General features: G+C 45.4%; 1 protein-coding gene across 2 annotated transcripts in view; it reads right to left on the bottom strand.

Moving 5' to 3' along the window:
* Window positions 1–18,302, bottom strand: part of LOC311107824 (LIM domain-binding protein 2-like) — a 116,060-nt gene that overhangs the window by 77,495 nt on the left and 20,263 nt on the right. For both annotated transcript variants that reach the window (XM_084150386.1, XM_084150387.1), the window contains exon 2: window positions 17,852–17,954. In XM_084150386.1, the coding sequence (XP_084006512.1) occupies window positions 17,852–17,954 (103 nt within the window). The remainder of the gene's footprint in view (window positions 1–17,851; window positions 17,955–18,302) is intronic.

The following is an 18,302-nucleotide window of genomic DNA, read 5'->3' as shown; positions in this document are numbered from 1 at the left end:
CTTTACTGATTACTGTTATTACCTGGAGAGCAAACTCAACAATTTCTGTGTTTTGAGAGAGTGCTTGAGGCTGAGATTGGCTAGAGTTGGAAGTAGGTGCCGATTATACAGTACAGTTCAGATGATCATTGGCATTGTAGTCCAACATGGGAACAATAGACAGCCATCAACCCTCGGAGCTACTTGTTGAACTACATATCCATTACACCTTACCAACACATTTATAAAGCATCTATTATGCATTAGTAAGGCTTTTGACAAGTGCTTAATGTGTATAGCAGTCTTGCATGAATGATGGTTCAGCCAGTGTAGCATGAAACACACTAAGTATGTAAGTGCAATGCCTTTAAACTGTCCCAATTCCAATATTTTATTTTACGTAAGACATGCCATATATCTACAGGCACTTTCACTATAGTCCCAAGCCATTGAATACTGTATACCAGGGGCGTACTAGAAAAGCAAAGACAGTGCCATTATTTTCAAGCTTTCCATAGTTTTTGACTGACAGCTACTTTTTAATACATCTCATGTCATGTCTGTTTATAGCTTGTGAGACAGCTTTTCCTGCATTCATATCAATGTAACTTTGTTCCATGTGTGTGTGTGTCTGCGTTACTGTGTGCGTGTGTGTGTGTGTGTGTCAGTCTGAAAACTTGAAATGAGAATGTTTCTGACTGGCTGGGAGTCATCATTGTCATGGCGTTAAGCTGTCCGTTCCCGAGGGAACCAGGTTACCGTCTCAACACCGTGGGGGTTTTGAATATTTACATTTGAAAAGAAAAAGGCAGCACACACACACACACACACACACGTGCACACACGCACACGCACACGCACACACACGCCTCCATCTCTAAGCTAAGTCACACACACACCATACATGTTTTTGTACACACTGTACACACACCGCAATGTATTTCAAAACAACAGCAAACATACGTACCAATATCTATGCCCATCTGATATTCAAAGAGCTGTCGATATCAAAAGGCAGCCTATCTAGCCTATGCAGATGAGCAGAAACGCCAATACTGCCAACCCCACTAGCAACTACCCATGCCATATAACATGGTGTGATCTGAATGCAACATATCTGTGAATTTGTGTGTTGTTGTAAACTGTCTTTCTATATAGAGTATCAATATGAAATGAACTGTTTATCAAAATGGAACCAGTCTGAATAAAAGTCTAGTGATGGTTTTGTGTCAAAAGCAAGTTGTTACTCAAACACATTTCTGCAGCGGGTACAAGTTAAACGTTTTAAGTCCTTTTAGAAATGGTTGAATGAATCTTGTTGATTTGTAATTTTTGTATGTATTGTATTGGATATTCTGTTTATTGAAATGTGTCCACTTGTGTTGGTGTAATGTCATGTATTGTGTTGGTGTAATGTCATGTATTGTGTTGGTGTAATGTAATGTCATGTATTGTGTTGGTGTAATGTGATGTATTGTGTAGTGTTGGTGTAATGTAATATATTGTGTTAGTGTAATGTGATGTATTGTGTTGGTGTAATGTGATGTATTGTGTTGGTGTCATGTATTGTGTTGGTGTAATGTGATGTATTGTGTTGGTGTAATGTGATGTATTATGTAGTGTTGGTGTAATGTAATATATTGTGTTGGTGTAATGTGATGTATTGTGTTGGTGTAATGTGATGTATTGTGTTGGTGTAATGTAATATATTGTGTTGGTGTAATGTGATGTATTGTGTTGGTGTAATGTCATGTATTGTGTTGGTGTAATGTGATGTATTGTGTAGTATTGGTGTAATGTATTGTGTTGTGTTGGTGTAATGTCAGGTATTGTGTTGGTGTAATGTGATGTATTGTGTAGTGTTGGTGTAATGTATTGTGTTGTGTTGGTGTAATGTAATATATTGTGTTGGTGTAATGTGATGTATTGTGTTGGTGTAATGTAATGTATTGTGTTGGTGTAATGTCATGTATTGTGTTGGTGTAATGTCATGTATTGTGTTGGTGTAATGTTATGTATTGTGTTGGTGTAATGTCATGTATTGTGTAGTGTTGGTGTAATGTGATGTATTATGTTGGTGTAATGTAATATATTGTGTTGGTGTAATGTCATGTATTGTGTTGGTGTAATGTCATGTATTGTGTAGTGTTGGTGTAATGTAATATATTGTGTTGGTGTAATGTGATGTATTGTGTTGGTGTAATGTAATGTATTGTGTTGGTGTAATGTCATGTATTGTGTTGGTGTAATGTCATGTATTGTGTTGGTGTAATGTCATGTATTGTGTAGTGTTGGTGTAATGTAATATATTGTGTTGGTGTAATGTGATGTATTGTGTTGTTTGTGTAAAAACAAGATCAGCTCTGAATTAAACTACTTATTTACACTATGTAACCCACAAGGCTACTCTGTAGTTCAGTTAGTAGAGCATGGTCCTCTGTAGTTCAGTTAGTAGAGCATGGTCCTCTGTAGTTCAGTTAGTAGAGCATGGTCCTCTGTAGTTCAGTTAGTAGAGCATGGTCCTCTGTAGCTCAGTTAGTAGAGCATGGTCCTCTGTAGTTCAGTTAGTAGAGCATGGTCCTCTGTAGCTCAGTTAGTAGAGCATGGTCCTCTGTAGTTCAGTTAGTAGAGCATGGTCCTCTGTAGTTCAGTTAGTAGAGCATGGTCCTCTGTAGCTCAGTTAGTAGAGCATGGTCCTCTGTAGTTCAGTTAGTAGAGCATGGTCCTCTGTAGCTCAGTTAGTAGAGCATGGTCCTCTGTAGTTCAGTTAGTAGAGCATGGTCCTCTGTAGTTCAGTTAGTAGAGCATGGTCCTCTGTAGTTCAGTTAGTAGAGCATGGTCCTCTGTAGTTCAGTTAGTAGAGCATGGTCCTCTGTAGTTCAGTTAGTAGAGCATGGTCCTCTGTAGTTCAGTTAGTAGAGCATGGTCCTCTGTAGCTCAGTTAGTAGAACATGGTCCTCTGTCAGGATAGTGGGTTCGATTCCCGGGACCACTAGTATGTAAAATCTATGCACGCATGACTGTATGTTGCTTTGGTTAAACGTGTCTGCTTAATGGCATATGTAAGGTTCCTTGAGATGTGTATAGGTTCTGGGCTCTGTCCCGGTCACTCCCTAGCAGTGGTTTAGTGCTATATAAAAATGTAAATGATGTCATAATTTCCTCAATTAAAGTTTGTACCGACAGATGTAGCCTATTGAATATACACTGCTCAAAAAAATAAAGGGAACACTTACACAACACAATGTAACTCCAAGTCAATCACACTTCTGTGAAATCAAACTGTCCACTTAGGAAGCAACACTGATTGACAATACATTTCACATGCTGTTGTGCAAATGGAATAGACAACAGGTGGAAATTATAGGCAATTAGCAAGACACCCCCAATAAAGGACTGGTTTTGCAGGTGGTGACCACAGACCACTTCTCAGTTCCTATGCTTCCTGGCTGATGTTTTGGTCACTTTTGAATGCTGGCGGTGCTTTCACTCTAGTGGTAGCATGAGACGGAGTCTACAACCCACACAAGTGGCTCAGGTAGTGCAGCTCATCCAGGATGGCACATCAATGCGAGCTGTGGCAAGAAGGTTTGCTGTGTCTGTCAGCGTAGTGTCCAGAGCATGGAGGCGCTACCAGGAGACAGGCCTGTACATCAGGAGACGTGGAGGAGGCCGTAGGAGGGCAACAACCCAGCAGCAGGACTGCTACCTCCGCCTTTGTGCAAGGAGGAGCAGGAGGAGCACTGCCAGAGCCCTGCAAAATGACCTCCAGCAGGCCACAAATGTGCATGTGTCTGCTCAAACGGTCAGAAACAGACTCCATGAGGGTGGTATGAGGGCCCGACATCCACAGGTGGGGGTTGTGCTTACAGCCTAACACCGTGCAGGACGTTTGGCATTTGCCAGAGAACACCAAGATTGGCAAATTCGCCACTGGCGCCCTGTGCTTTTCACAGATGAAAGCAGGTTCACACTGAGCACATGTGACAGACGTGACAGAGTCTGGAGACGCTGTGGAGAACATTCTGCTGCCTGCAACATCCTCCAGCATGACCGGTTTGGTGGTGGGTCAGTCATGGTGTGGGGTGGCATTTCTTTGGGGGGCCGCACAGCCCTCCATGTAGGCCGCACAGCCCTCAGGTAGCCTGACTGCCATTAGGTACCGAGATGAGATCCTCAGACCCCTTGTGAGACCATATGCTGGTGCGGTTGGCCCTGGGTTCCTCCTAATGCAAGACAATGCTAGACCTCATGTGGCTGGAGTGTGTCAGCAGTTCCTGCAAGAGGAAGGCATTGATGCTATGGACTGGCCCGCCCGTTCCCCAGACCTGAATCCAATTGAGCACATCTGGGACATCATGTCTCGCTCCATCCACCAACGCCACGTTGCACCACAGACTGTCCAGGAGTTGGCGGATGCTTTAGTCCAGGTCTGGGAGGAGATCCCTCAGGAGACCATCCGCCACCTCATCAGGAGCATGCCCAGGCGTTGTAGGGAGGTCATACAGGCACGTGGAGGCCACACACACTACTGAGCCTCATTTTGACTTGTTTTAAGGACATTACATCAAAGTTGGATCAGCCTGTAGTGTGGTTTTCCACTTTAATTTTGAGGGTGACTCCAAATCCAGACCTCCATTAGTTGATAAATTTGATTTCCATTGATAATTTTTGTGTGATTTTGTTGTCAGCACATTCAACTATGTAAAGAAAAAAGTATTTAATAAGATTATTTCATTCATTCAGATCTAGGATGTGTTATTTTAGTGTTCCCTTTATTTTTTTGAGCAGTGTATAATTCTATATCACTATATAAAATGCATCCAACAATTGCAACATCTGCCTATACCCACACATATTGTCTCAAGAAAATGTTATATTTTTAATACCCTCAATCACCATGTTAGGCACACCTCATTTCGATATAGGCCATCATCACTGTCAGTCATGAATGCTAACCATCCTGAAATCTCATTAGAAATGAGGAGGTGTTTTTGGTGTAACAGTAACGTTATAGGTCTACTATGCTAAGCTATTATATTCAGTTCTGTTATGTAAAATGCTAATGAATCATTATGTGATCTTGCGAGACATTGATTCAGCTTTGATCTAACTTTACTAAATGATAACCATTGTGAGAAGTGATAATCTTCTATTTGTAATAATAATTATAAGTGATGATTAGGACTATTAGGTGTAGGCAACAGATCCTAATGAGTGTTAATTTAAACGATTGGCATGATAGCTGAAGGATAGCTCTACCATTCGACCAGTTCAGGAAGAAACAACAATAATTTGCGGTATAGCCTAATAGCCTAATAGCCTACGACTACGTGGTATAGCTATTTGTTGGCTATAGCCTAATGTAAATACATACACATATATCTTAATATCATTGCACTGTCTGTGAGGATAGCATTATTGTGAGTAGGCTTTTCATTGTATTGTATATCTTACACTACGCTGTATCTTAAATAAACGCTGATTTGATTAGCTTGAACACAATATACCCTATTACAGAATAAAATAAAACAGAGAGGTGAACTATCGATTCATAGAATGTATTTGCCTAGATTAAACATACTATCAAATCAATTGACCAAGTAGTGAACATAAATCATTACTACGTAGAATTGCTGGAAATTCATTTTAAAACAGCCATAAAATCAATATTTTGGTGTGGTGTATTCATGCATCTGAATAAACTATAACCTTAATGCATTATTGCCTTCAACTTGGCCCAAATCACATTTCCAATTGCCCACCCTAACATACCAAGCTAGAACAGGCCCTGTGTCTCAACTAATAGCCAATGTAAGCTAAATATACCAAGCAGGGCTACAGCATCTTCCAGAGAGGGTCAGGCTCCTTGGGCGTTGTGGTGGACACTCTGGTTTGGGTTTCCTCTGAAGAACGGTGTCGCCGTGACCAAGTGGTCACATATCGTTCCAGGTTCCACTGCAAAAGAGGGGGTCCGTGGAGTTTTATGAACATCAAGGCAGACACACGTGAATTTGGATCCTAGATCTCGTTGGTGTGATGATAAGGTTAATGTGGCTAAACTCCTCTCACACTCCAATGCACCACACAACCAATAAACAAAACATACCGACATGGTTTACGTTTTCAACACCATAATAAATAGGCTATGTCAATCTGGACAAACAGAAAACACATCCCCCCTACCTTGTTGGCTTACCAAGTATTGAAGGCTTGGCTTGACAATCTGTGAATGTCATTAAACTATTTGGTGTTTTGTAACAGATGTCTATTTCCATTCATCAAATTGCCTCTGCACAGTTTGGATTGATTGATTTTATTTGTCACAAATCATTTTTAAAGTGACCGGGATTGCACAATAAAGTCGGCGACCTATTTCCATTGTGGTCCCTACATTTGTATATAGTAATATAAGGACTGAATGCACGTCTAATTTACACATCTCCATCTTGCTTAATTTTTTTACATAGCTATATCTATGGGCTTTTATGTTTTTCTGTCGTGCGTAATGTGCGGTAGCCTATATAATAGGCTATATGTATTGGATAACGACACAATTATTTGGGCTTTTTTGGGCTTGGGCTCATAACATGTCTTTAATGTAGGGCTCATAAAATGTATTTAATGTATGGCTCATCAGGCTCAGGTAGCATCAGACTTGACTTTCCATGCCGATCAAAGCTCTAATCAAATCCAGACATATTAATATGCTTTATATGCTTTAGAATGACACTTCTGGTTTGGGTGGGAAATACCTTGGAGAAAAGGGATTATTCTTGGGATGGAACATTTGTAAAATACCGGGAAAATATTCTACCCCAGTCTGTAGCTTATTCTGTAGATGTTTGGGGCTGCTGGTGAACCATGACGTGCAGGCATAATCAAAGTGACACTGGACTAGCGCACTTGCCAGAGTCTTTAGGGTGTCTATAGGTTTCCATCCAATTGGCGACAGATTTTCATGCAAATATTCTAAGATCTGCATAGAAACAATATTCACATTTCAGGGTTTCCTTTAGGAAAATGTGGCACCGGACAACATGACTGGGAAGATTTTAATTGACCAGATATTTGAGAAATGTACCGGACACATGCATTCAGATCAGACTTGGCACAGCCAGAGCCATCAATAAACGAGGGATGTTGACCAAATTAGCCACATTTACGTGTCCTTAAAAAACTGCCTATAACAAATTACAAAAACACTATTCCTTGTGTTTCAATGTGTAGAATATGCAAAAGTTTATAGCCAATAAAATTGTTTTTTAGGCTACTTTCCTAAAACAATAATTGTCCACCACATGGTTCAGCTGTCGGAGATTTGAGCACTAAATGCATCAGGGCATTGCATGCATAGGCCTATAGGCTTAGGTGTCCACTGTATGATATTAATATAAAAAAAAGATATATAGCCTATATGAAGGAAGAGAAGCTTAGGCCTATCCCCAGAGAGATAGAGATATGCCGGCGGCATGCTACGACACCGACATGCATTTCTTTATGTCAGATGGCTACTGCGTTTGCTCTACAGATATAGATGTACAGAAGGAGGCTAATTCGTTATGATCCGAATATTTTGTATAAAGATAAGCATTATATTGTTAAATTACAGGAGCAACTCTGGTAGGCCTGAAACATTATTCCTCACCTCAAGTTCAACTGTCGGAGTCAGTGTCATGGGCCTCTCACTCCACCGGGTTACCACCTTAATTTTCTTCCACTCTGCTCACCACTCTCTCTACTCAGCCTAACTAGCTCCACCTGTCCCTGCTCTGCTCTGCTCTAATTACTCTGCCAGCTGCACTGCATTACCCACTACCTCTCCCAGTATTTTAGGCCCTGTCTTTCAGCTCTCCGGTGTCAGATCGTCTGCAAAGCTCACACCCGGAACCTGTTTGCTCGCGCTTCTGGCTCACCCTGGTTTTGTGACCCCGGACCTGCCTGTTTTTTGGATACTCTTCTGCCTCAGGAGATCCAGACCTGCTTCTGCCATTACGACTCCTGACTACTCTTCAATCCCGGTAACTCTGACCAGCCTTCTGCCTTGCTACTACGTATTTTGGATTTCCCTTGAACTGTACTGCTGCCTGGTTTCATTCCGCCCTGTTGTGTCTGTGTCTCCCCCCCCCAGGACTTCTGGACCACCCACCACCGGCTTCATAGGACGCATCGCTGCCACTGGGGGGGGCACAGACCCAGCGCATTGGACGGGATCCCTGTTACCCCTGGAGCCTTCATTCACTCCCTACTTCCCTTTTCCCTTAAGTTTAATAAACTTTCTGGTGTGACGCAATTGTGGTCGTCTGTCTGAACCGTGACAGTACGATCTGACCATTATGGACTCAGCGCACACTTTCCCCGACATGGAAACCGATGAGCATGAGCAGCAGTTCCAGCAGCAGCAACAACAACTCGCCATGATCATTCAACTCCTCACCAACCTTTCCCCAGCCAGTCTGCCCACCAGCCCAGCCCCCGAGTTACCTGCCCCGGTCATTGCAGCCGCTGCTCCGGAACCCAAGATTGGAAACCCCGAGCGGTTCAACGGCGATTCAACCCAGGTCCGGCCATTCCTGACTAGCTGCCGACTTCAGTTCTCCTTGCAGCCAAGGACCTTCGCCACGGAGGGGGCTAAAGTTGGGTATGCCATCACTCACCTGACGGGCCGAGCTCGACTCTGGGGAACAGCAGAGTTCGAACGTCAAACCCCCGCATGTGCAACCTTCGACCTGTTTGCTGAGGAGATGCTGAAGGTGTTTGACCTGGATTCACCCACCGCAGAGGCGTCTCGTGAACTGTTCAGTATTCGACAAGGCAGACGTACAGTCGCAGACCATTCCATCGACTTCCGAACCCTGGCTAGACGAAGTTCGTGGAACACACCATCGTTGGTGGACGCGTTCTTCCATAGTTTGGCTGACTATATCAAGGACGAGTTGGTCTCCCATGAACTGCCTTCCACTCTTGATGAAGCCATCGCACTGACTGTCAGGATCGACAGAAGGATACAGACCCGTCGTCGTGAGAGGGGGCGCCAAGGTCCACCTACTACCGGCATTCGGAGAGATCCGACTGGGCTCCTGTCATCTACTGCCACTCACCCAGGTCAGCTTGATCAGTCTGAGCCTATGGAGATTGGGCGAGCCTCCCTCACTCCTGCAGAGCGCCAGCGCCGCTTCACCTCAAACCTCTGCCTCTATTGTGGAGGTGAGGGACATCGTGTGGTAACCTGCCCTTTAAAGGGCCGAAGCTCACCGGGCATAGGGGGAGTCCGGTTGAGTTCAATGACCATCCAGTCCTCCGACCGCAAACCCCTGCTGCAAGTTCACCTCCGCCTCTCTGACTCAACTCACACCCTGGCTGCTCTGGTGGATTCTGGCGCCGAAGCCAACATAATGGACATCAAGCTGGCACGCCAACTGGGACTGGAGAACCTCCGTTTGACACCTCCTATTCCTGCCCGGGCACTGGACGGACACTTACTCGGATCGGTCACTCATGTCACGGCCCCGGTCTCGATGGGTCTGTCCGGAAACCATCAAGAAACTATCCAGTTTCACCTGCTCCCCTCTCCAGGCCAACCCCTCATCCTGGGTTACCCATGGCTCCGCCGGCACAACCCTCAGCTCGACTGGGTGACCGGGGTGATCAGGGAGTGGGGAGAGGACTGCCACCGAACCTGCCTGCTTGCTGCCGCACTACCCCCTCGGCCAGTACCTACTAACTCCGCTCCTGACCTCTCCAATGTCCCAGAATGCTACCATGGTCTCAGAGAGGTGTTTAACAAAGCAAGAGCCACATCTCTGCCCCCTCACCGACCGTACGACTGTGCCATCGACCTCCTCCCTGGAACAGCTCCTCCAAAGGGTCGTCTTTATTCGTTGTCTGCTCCTGAAAGAAAGTCCATGGAGGACTACATCAATGGCTCTCTGTCCGCAGGATTAATCCGTTCATCTTCATCTCCTGCTGGTGCTGGCTTCTTCTTTGTGGGGAAGAAGGACGGATCTCTTCGCCCCTGCATCGACTACAGGGGACTCAACGACATCACAGTGAAGAACCGTTACCCTCTGCCTCTGCTCACCTCTGCTTTTGAGTTGCTCCAGGGAGCCACTGTTTTTACCAAGTTGGATCTCAGAAACGCTTACCACCTAGTGCGGATCCGGGAGGGAGATGAATGGAAAACCGCATTCAATACACCAACAGGCCACTACGAGTATCTGGTTATGCCTTTTGGCCTCACCAATGCTCCTGCTGTGTTCCAGGCTCTAGTGAATGATGTACTGCGGGACATGTTAAACAAGTTTGTCTTCGTTTACCTGGATGACATCTTAATCTACTCCAGAAACCTGTCTGAACACACCCGCCATGTCCAGCAAGTCCTTCATCGTCTTCTGGAGAATTCCCTCTACGCCAAGGCAGAGAAATGTGAGTTTCACGTCAAGACAGTGGCCTTCCTGGGGTACATAGTGGCAGAGGGAAGTATCCAAATGGATCCTGCCAAAGTATCAGCAGTCACTTCATGGCCTGTTCCGGAGAACAGAAAGAAGCTGCAACAGTTTCTGGGGTTTGCTAACTTCTATAGGAAGTTTATCCGGAACTACAGTACCGTTGCTGCCCCTCTCACTGCTCTAACCAGCACCAAGCAACCCTTCACCTGGACCCCAGCAGCCGACAAAGCCTTCAGTACCCTCAAGGTGAGGTTCACCTCCGCTCCCATCCTCCAGATGCCTGATGTGGACCGGCAATTCATTGTGGAGGTGGACGCCTCGGATGTGGGAGTTGGTGCTGTGATTTCTCAGTGGGCTGCGGAGGATAGGAAGCTCCATCCCTGTGCCTTTTTCTCACGTCGGTTGTCCCCCTCTGAGTGCAATTACGACATAGGGAACCGTGAGCTGCTGGCTGTGAAGCTTGCCTTGGAGGAGTGGCGTCACTGGCTGGAGGGGTCCACCATTCCATTTCTCGTTTGGACCGATCATAAGAACTTGGAGTACATCCGCACGGCCAAACGGTTGAACTCCAGGCAGTCCCGCTGGGCCCTGTTCTTCACCAGGTTTAATTTCACTCTGTCATACCGGCCTGGATCACGCAACACCAAGCCAGACGCCCTCTCCCGTCAATTCCAGAAGGATGACACCCCCTCCAAGGACCCTGTGTCGATTCTGCCAAGTCCCTGCATCGTTGCAGCTCTGACCTGGGCTGTTGAGGAACAGGTGCTGGAGGCTCTCCGTAACCAGCCAGGTCCCAGCACTTGCCCAGCTGACCGCCTTTTTGTCCCCGAAGACCTGAGGTCCCAGGTCGTTCAGTGGGGACATGACTCCCGCCTAGCTTGTCACCCTGGCTCCACCCGCACTTACAACCTGCTCGCCCAGAGGTTCTGGTGGCCCTCTCTGAGGAAGGATGTACGGGAATTCGTCCAAGCCTGCCCCATCTGCAACCAACACAAGTCGTCCTGCCAGCCCCCAGCCGGATTGCTGCAGCCCCTGCCTGTGCCCAGACGTCCCTGGTCTCACATCGCCCTTGACTTTGTCACGGGGCTGCCCCCTTCAAGTGGCATGACCGTCATTCTCACCATCGTTGACCGTTTCAGCAAGATGGCACACTTCATTCCCCTCCCCAAGCTCCCAACCGCCAAGGAGACCGCCCAGGTGGTCCTGGAACACGTCTTCCGGATCCACGGACTGCCAAAGGATGTAGTTTCTGACCGTGGTCCACAATTCTCCTCCGCTTTTTGGAAGGAGTTCTGTCACCTGCTGGGAGCCACAGTCAGTCTGACTTCCGGATTCCATCCCCAATCCAATGGGCAGTCAGAGCGGGCTAATCAGGAGCTCGAGAAGGCACTGCGATGCATGACTTCACGCAACCCCCACTCCTGGTCGCAGCAATTGACATGGGTGGAGTACGCACACAATTCTCTGACCTGCTCTGCCATCGGTATGTCCCCTTTCCAATGTGTTTATGGATACCAGCCTCCTCTATTTGCCAGCCAGGAAGAGGAGGTTACTTGCCCATCTGCACTTGCTTTTGCCCGTCGATGTCGCCGCACCTGGTCACAAGCCCGAGCCACACTCCTCAGATCCGTTGCCAGCTACACTACCGGGGCCAACCGTCGGAGAATTCCTGCTCCCACCTACCATGTTGGTCAAAGGGTGTGGTTGTCATCGAAGAACCTGCCACTCAGGGTGGAGTCGCAGAAGCTGGCACCTCGGTTCATTGGCCCATTCCCTATCATAAGAGTGATTAGCCCAACTGCTGTCCGGCTCCAACTGCCTAATTCCCTGAGGGTGCACCCCACTTTCCATGTGTCTAAGATTAAGCCCATCCATGAGAGTCCGCTGGTCCCTGCTGCGCCTGGTCCTCCTCCTCCACGGCTCGTCGATGGTGGTCTGGTTTACACCGTCCGCCGCCTGCTTCGGTCCAGACGGAGGGGTAGGGGTCTCCAGTACCTCATTGACTGGGAGGGCTATGGACCTGAGGAGAGGACCTGGGTGCCAGCTAGTCGGATTGTGGATAGGACTCTCATCACCGCTTTCCACCAACGGCATCCTGATCAACCTGCAATCCGTAGGGGCCGCCCCAGAGGGGTCCCTAACCGTCCGGCCCGCTCGGCTTCCTGTCCTGTGCCTGATCCTGTCTCGGGACCTGTCCCATCTCCCGACCACGGCCCTCCGGCTTCCTCCGAGGATGAGGACGTTCACTCGGACCGTTCGGAGGAGTTCTAGCCCTCCTCCGGCTCCCCTCCTCCCGCCCGGCGTGGTGTTGCTCTTGGGACTTCTGGGGCCGTCCCTTGGGGGGGGGGTTCTGTCATGGGCCTCTCACTCCACCGGGTTACCACCTTAATTTTCTTCCACTCTGCTCACCACTCTCTCTACTCAGCCTAACTAGCTCCACCTGTCCCTGCTCTGCTCTGCTCTAATTACTCTGCCAGCTGCACTGCATTACCCACTACCTCTCCCAGTATTTTAGGCCCTGTCTTTCAGCTCTCCGGTGTCAGATCGTCTGCAAAGCTCACACCCGGAACCTGTTTGCTCGCGCTTCTGGCTCACCCTGGTTTTGTGACCCCGGACCTGCCTGTTTTTTGGATACTCTTCTGCCTCAGGAGATCCAGACCTGCTTCTGCCATTACGACTCCTGACTACTCTTCAATCCCGGTAACTCTGACCAGCCTTCTGCCTTGCTACTACGTATTTTGGATTTCCCTTGAACTGTACTGCTGCCTGGTTTCATTCCGCCCTGTTGTGTCTGTGTCTCCCCCCCCCAGGACTTCTGGACCACCCACCACCGGCTTCATAGGACGCATCGCTGCCACTGGGGGGGGCACAGACCCAGCGCATTGGACGGGATCCCTGTTACCCCTGGAGCCTTCATTCACTCCCTACTTCCCTTTTCCCTTAAGTTTAATAAACTTTCTGGTGTGACGCAATTGTGGTCGTCTGTCTGAACCGTGACAGTCAGTTGGATTGCCGGTGCACACTGCCTTCATATCATAGGCTTGCAGTAGCTAAAGCTAAATAATATCCACACCAAAACTTCACAAAAGTTTCTAAACTTGATTAGGGTAATATGTGACCCGTTTCAGGAAGCTAGGCGTATGTCGCAAGTCACTACTTCACAGGAGATGCATTGGAATGTCTTAGATTTTTATCAAAAAGTTTTTTTGTTGTTGCAGAAATTCCTTCTGGAACATGTGAACTTTCATGTGCCTTAATAACAAACTTTTATTCCATCTGTAAATACGAATAATTTATTTTAATTATGAGCCTAGTTGGTTTAGCCATGGTAAGACAGGAACCTTCCCGCTAGCCATGATTGGCTGAGATAATGGATGGGCTGGACATGCAGAGAGATGAGTTCGGATTGGTCTGCCATGTAGCATGCTTCTGTCTATAACGTGAGCTGCTCAGTATGTGTAGATAATACTTTCTACCGCGGATGTTTTGAAAGATATAATGTTAGCCATCGAGAACTACAAAAGTTTTGCTACTTTCCTCAACAACATTGATGCCCTGATTTTAGCAGGCGCTATCGACAGATCAGTTGGAAAAAGTTGTGATGGGCTACGTTCTGCACATGCCACGGTCAGTGTGAACCGGATTGAGTTAACACAACGCTGGCCAAACAAGATGTAGTTACAAACAAAACAGAGTTAAATGGTTCCAGTCTGCCGTGAAGCGTTCATTCATGTACAGTATACGGGTAAGAGTCTAGCTACATTTTCAGTTAGGTGTATGATCTGTGTAGTAATATTTCGAAGTCAGATTAGGATATAGGCCAAGGCCTAGATAAAGTGCATTTTTACCCTGAGTTTTTCCTTATTGTAGGCTACTACTTTTACCACTTTTAGTCTTGAAATCTTTGGTTGTTTATTACACCGTTAACTCTGTTTAGCACATGCTCTCACATGTGAATCCTTAAAGAGATGGGTGGGGCTAAGGCTTTAGAGGGTGTGAACGATGCTGGTGTAGACAAATAAGAGCTCTCCAGTAGGTGTAACAAAACATTCAAGGGCCATTTTCTCAAAAGTGAGGTTACAAGTTGAGCAACTTTCAAAGCATAATTACTTTCCCATTGTTCCTCAACTGTAGTGTATGATATACAATTTTCTAGCTCTGAGTCTCTGCTTTTATCCAATGTAAAAAACACAATTTCAGATTTTGCAACATCCAGGTGGTGGGTCACACATCAAAAGTAAGTCAAGCCATTGTTTATAGGGAAAAGTACGAGCAGGCTATTATATTGCTGCAAACACAGCATTAGTTGCAACTTAATTTTGGCCATAAAATGGCTCAAAAGAATGAAACAAAACACTTGTGAACTGGTTTACACCTTCACAAACGTTTTGAACAGGATATATTGCAGCAATGACCAACAAAGGCAAGTGCCTACTATACCCAACAAATGACAGAAATAGGCTAATTATATGTATTTTACAACAGACCTACTTATAACCTATTTTAAACTAAATATGGAGCACACAATTAAAAAGACAGATCAAATTTAATTTAGCCAATGAAAATGTCTCAACAGAATTAAACAAAACATGTTTTGCATATTTAAAGATTAATAAATAGGCTTACAATAATAACAATGATATACAATAATAATGATAAAACAAATTATTATAAATAACTGTAAGTTCCTAAATGTCATCCTACCTGAATAGGGAGTTGCACAGTAGACTGCATTCTTCACATCTTAGTCCACTACAATATTACAACTTAAATTCCCCTTGCAGGCTTTTCACTATAGGCATGCTCTTTTTCCTCTAACTTTCATTTTACTTCAATGAAAAAGGCCTCCATCTTCACAATAGCAGTAGCCTAGGCCAAGGCTCCTCTCTCGGTCTCTCTCTCCTTTGTAGCAGGTGCACATGCGCCCAAGGCCTGAGAGAATGGTGCTGAAGCGCGAATTCAGGGTGTAGGCTATGATAAACAGCCTCTCCTGGACAATTTGGCCTACTACAATTTTTTGGGGGGGCTTTTAATTTTTTTATTGGCCAAAATCCGCAATTAGCCTACCGGCTAAGGGAAACCCTAGAGCATTTTCCCATCAGAGTTGTGTTTCCATCAAATTGACTTGTTGCAGATAAAAGTATGTGCGTAAATACGTAGTGCACATAAAAATACTTTTTGAGGTTAAATTCCCATGTACTGAATAAAAAATACAAGTTAAATGGATTTCCATCGCATTTTCAACTCTAGGCTCTATGAAAATGTATGCACTCACTAACTAACTGTAAGTCGCTCTGGATAAGAATGTCTGCTAAATGACTAAAATGTAAATGTAGGCGTACTGATGGTTTTGTCACAAAAATTGTTGCGTAGGTATAGCGAATGTGCCAACTCTGGTATTGTCACGTGTGCTCTAGCCAACAGCTTGCAGATTCAGTGCAGTTATAGCCTACTACTGTCGTAGTAAATATATAATGTTATAGCTTGGTCTGACTAAAATCTTGTGCATGACCCATTTTGTGTTGGGCGTTTGTTTTCAATCAATGCTGTTCCTATCCAATAACAATGGACAAAAGGGTCCTATCTTGTCAGCCTTGTCAGCAGGTGGCCAAGGACAACACCCACGCCATAGGTCTCTCAGTTCTTCCAACTCACGAGTTCTTGCTCTGAGGACACACACACACACACACACACACACACACACACACACACACACACACACATCATCACTGATAACACACACACACACACACACACACACACACACACACACACACACACACACACACACACATCATCACTGTTAAACACACACACACACACACACACACACACAAAAATCCCCTCTCTTAGGCTGAACATTTGAAGACAGAGAACCCGACTCAGAGCCAAATGCAACAGTGACACTAGCCTGAAGGGGACCTCGCCCAACTCATCAGGACCAATCAGAAGATCAGAACTACTATATTCAACCTACTTCATTTATTGCATAAAATGTCTGCACACAATGTTTCGGGGCTCTCTTCAGATAAACTCCCTACGAGTTTGACGAACGAGTCCGTGCACGCTATTCCAGATATCTTTACCTCTGAATAAACTGCCTTATATTATACAATTATCCACCTTGTCCAAAAGTCTCTACTTGGTCTCAGTTCTCCAGTAAACTTGTGATCATCAACACTACATGATGAGATTATTATCGACAAAAGTGCGAGATCATTTTTATTTGTCAAATGGCAGCCAAGCATGGATCATCACATCACCAGAATAAGACCCTCGATATGTATTGAAAGGAGCATCAAGCTTATATTTTGGATGAACGAGCGTATGCATACAGGAGACTTTTGAAGTAGGCTAATCAGTTGAAAACATTGTGACTGGTTGTGTTTATGCCACACAAAAAAAAGTTATATTTAGGCTATATTGAAGCGTTCTAGGTGCGTGAGGAATAGCCGCTCGGATTGGAGAGGAGGCAGAGTGTGCATTAAGCTTTCCTGAATAACTGGGCTTGCCGGGAACATATGTGGCCACATTGTTATAGGACGACTTGAGAGAATGATGATCCAGCAACAGACAGCGCATCTCAGTATCAGAAGTAAAAATACAGCCAGACTGGCCTGCTACTGTGCCTTTCTAGACCTTATAAACTGTCCAGAGTAGACCCACAACTGATCCACATCGAATGAAACATTCAAATAACATGACATTGGTGCCGTTATTCAAATGGCGTTTTCACTGCAGCCTAGAGTTGGCTAGAATGTTGTACTCACTTGAAAACAATAATGCAATTATTCATTGCATTGTAGTGTTGTAGGCTAGTCTAGGTAGGATAATTGTATTGTCGCTAAACATTTTTGACCTTTGTCTCATGCCTTCACTGTTCTTTCATGCGCAATGATGCACCTGGTATCTCCGCTGCCTATCAGCTATTCAATTCATATAAAAAAATGTATGCAGCTTTTAAGGTTTTAATGTGTGGTATGATTGCTAGTTAGCCTATTGCAGATCTGGACAATGATCCACCTACCGCTATTGTCACTATGAATGGTGGATAGATGGCAGGATAGACCGTTAGACTATACTGACCTGTGGTATAGTAAAAATTAGTACAGGGAAAAGCGTAGTGCATAAGGGAAGTACCAAAACACCTTGATGATAAATTTGGCTAGGATGGAAGAAAATATATAGTAAAACCTGCAAAAGAGTGAATGTGAACCTGGAGAAAAACACACTACCCTCCCCTGTGCCCAATAAAAAAAACACACAACCCTCTCCAAAGCAAAAAAGTTTGACCACCCTCCCCTATTTTGAACCACCCCTCCCCCAGTAAATTGCTAGAGAAAGACATGACAGCAGGTAGGAAGTGAGCTACTGAACAGAGGACAGTTGGTAAAGCAGGTGTATTGTGGGTAGTGTAGTCTTACTGTATCTCTTTGGTCCATCCTCCAGGCAGAAGGAGAGGGTCAGTGTTGCGTCCTCCTCAAAGAACTCTGTGGCAAACGCATCCCACCACAGACTGTCACTCTCCTGAAAGAGAGAGAGAAGAAAGTTGATCAAATATTATCATATAATTTGCTTTGTTGCACAGAACATATTTTATGGAAACAACAGATTGTATACTATCTACGTATTCCCCCACAATCTCTTTGCTCCATGATAAGTACATCACGCATCAACCCAGGACATCCACCACTGTACACAACATCATGATATTGAAATAATTTTGCTATCACTAACAGGCAAAACGTTGTACCCTTTCACCTGCCACTCCGGGGAACATGACACCATCATTTACTAGATAATGTACTGTAACCGTCGACGAACCCCATGTGACGCGTGATGTTGATTTCACCCGACATGTTAGGACAGATTGAG

Source organism: Coregonus lavaretus, assembly GCF_964263955.1.
Source record: "Coregonus lavaretus genome assembly, chromosome: 32".
Lineage (NCBI taxonomy): Eukaryota > Metazoa > Chordata > Actinopteri > Salmoniformes > Salmonidae > Coregonus > Coregonus lavaretus.
Note: the sequence above shows the minus strand (reverse complement) of the source record. Positions and strands in the feature narration are given on the sequence as shown.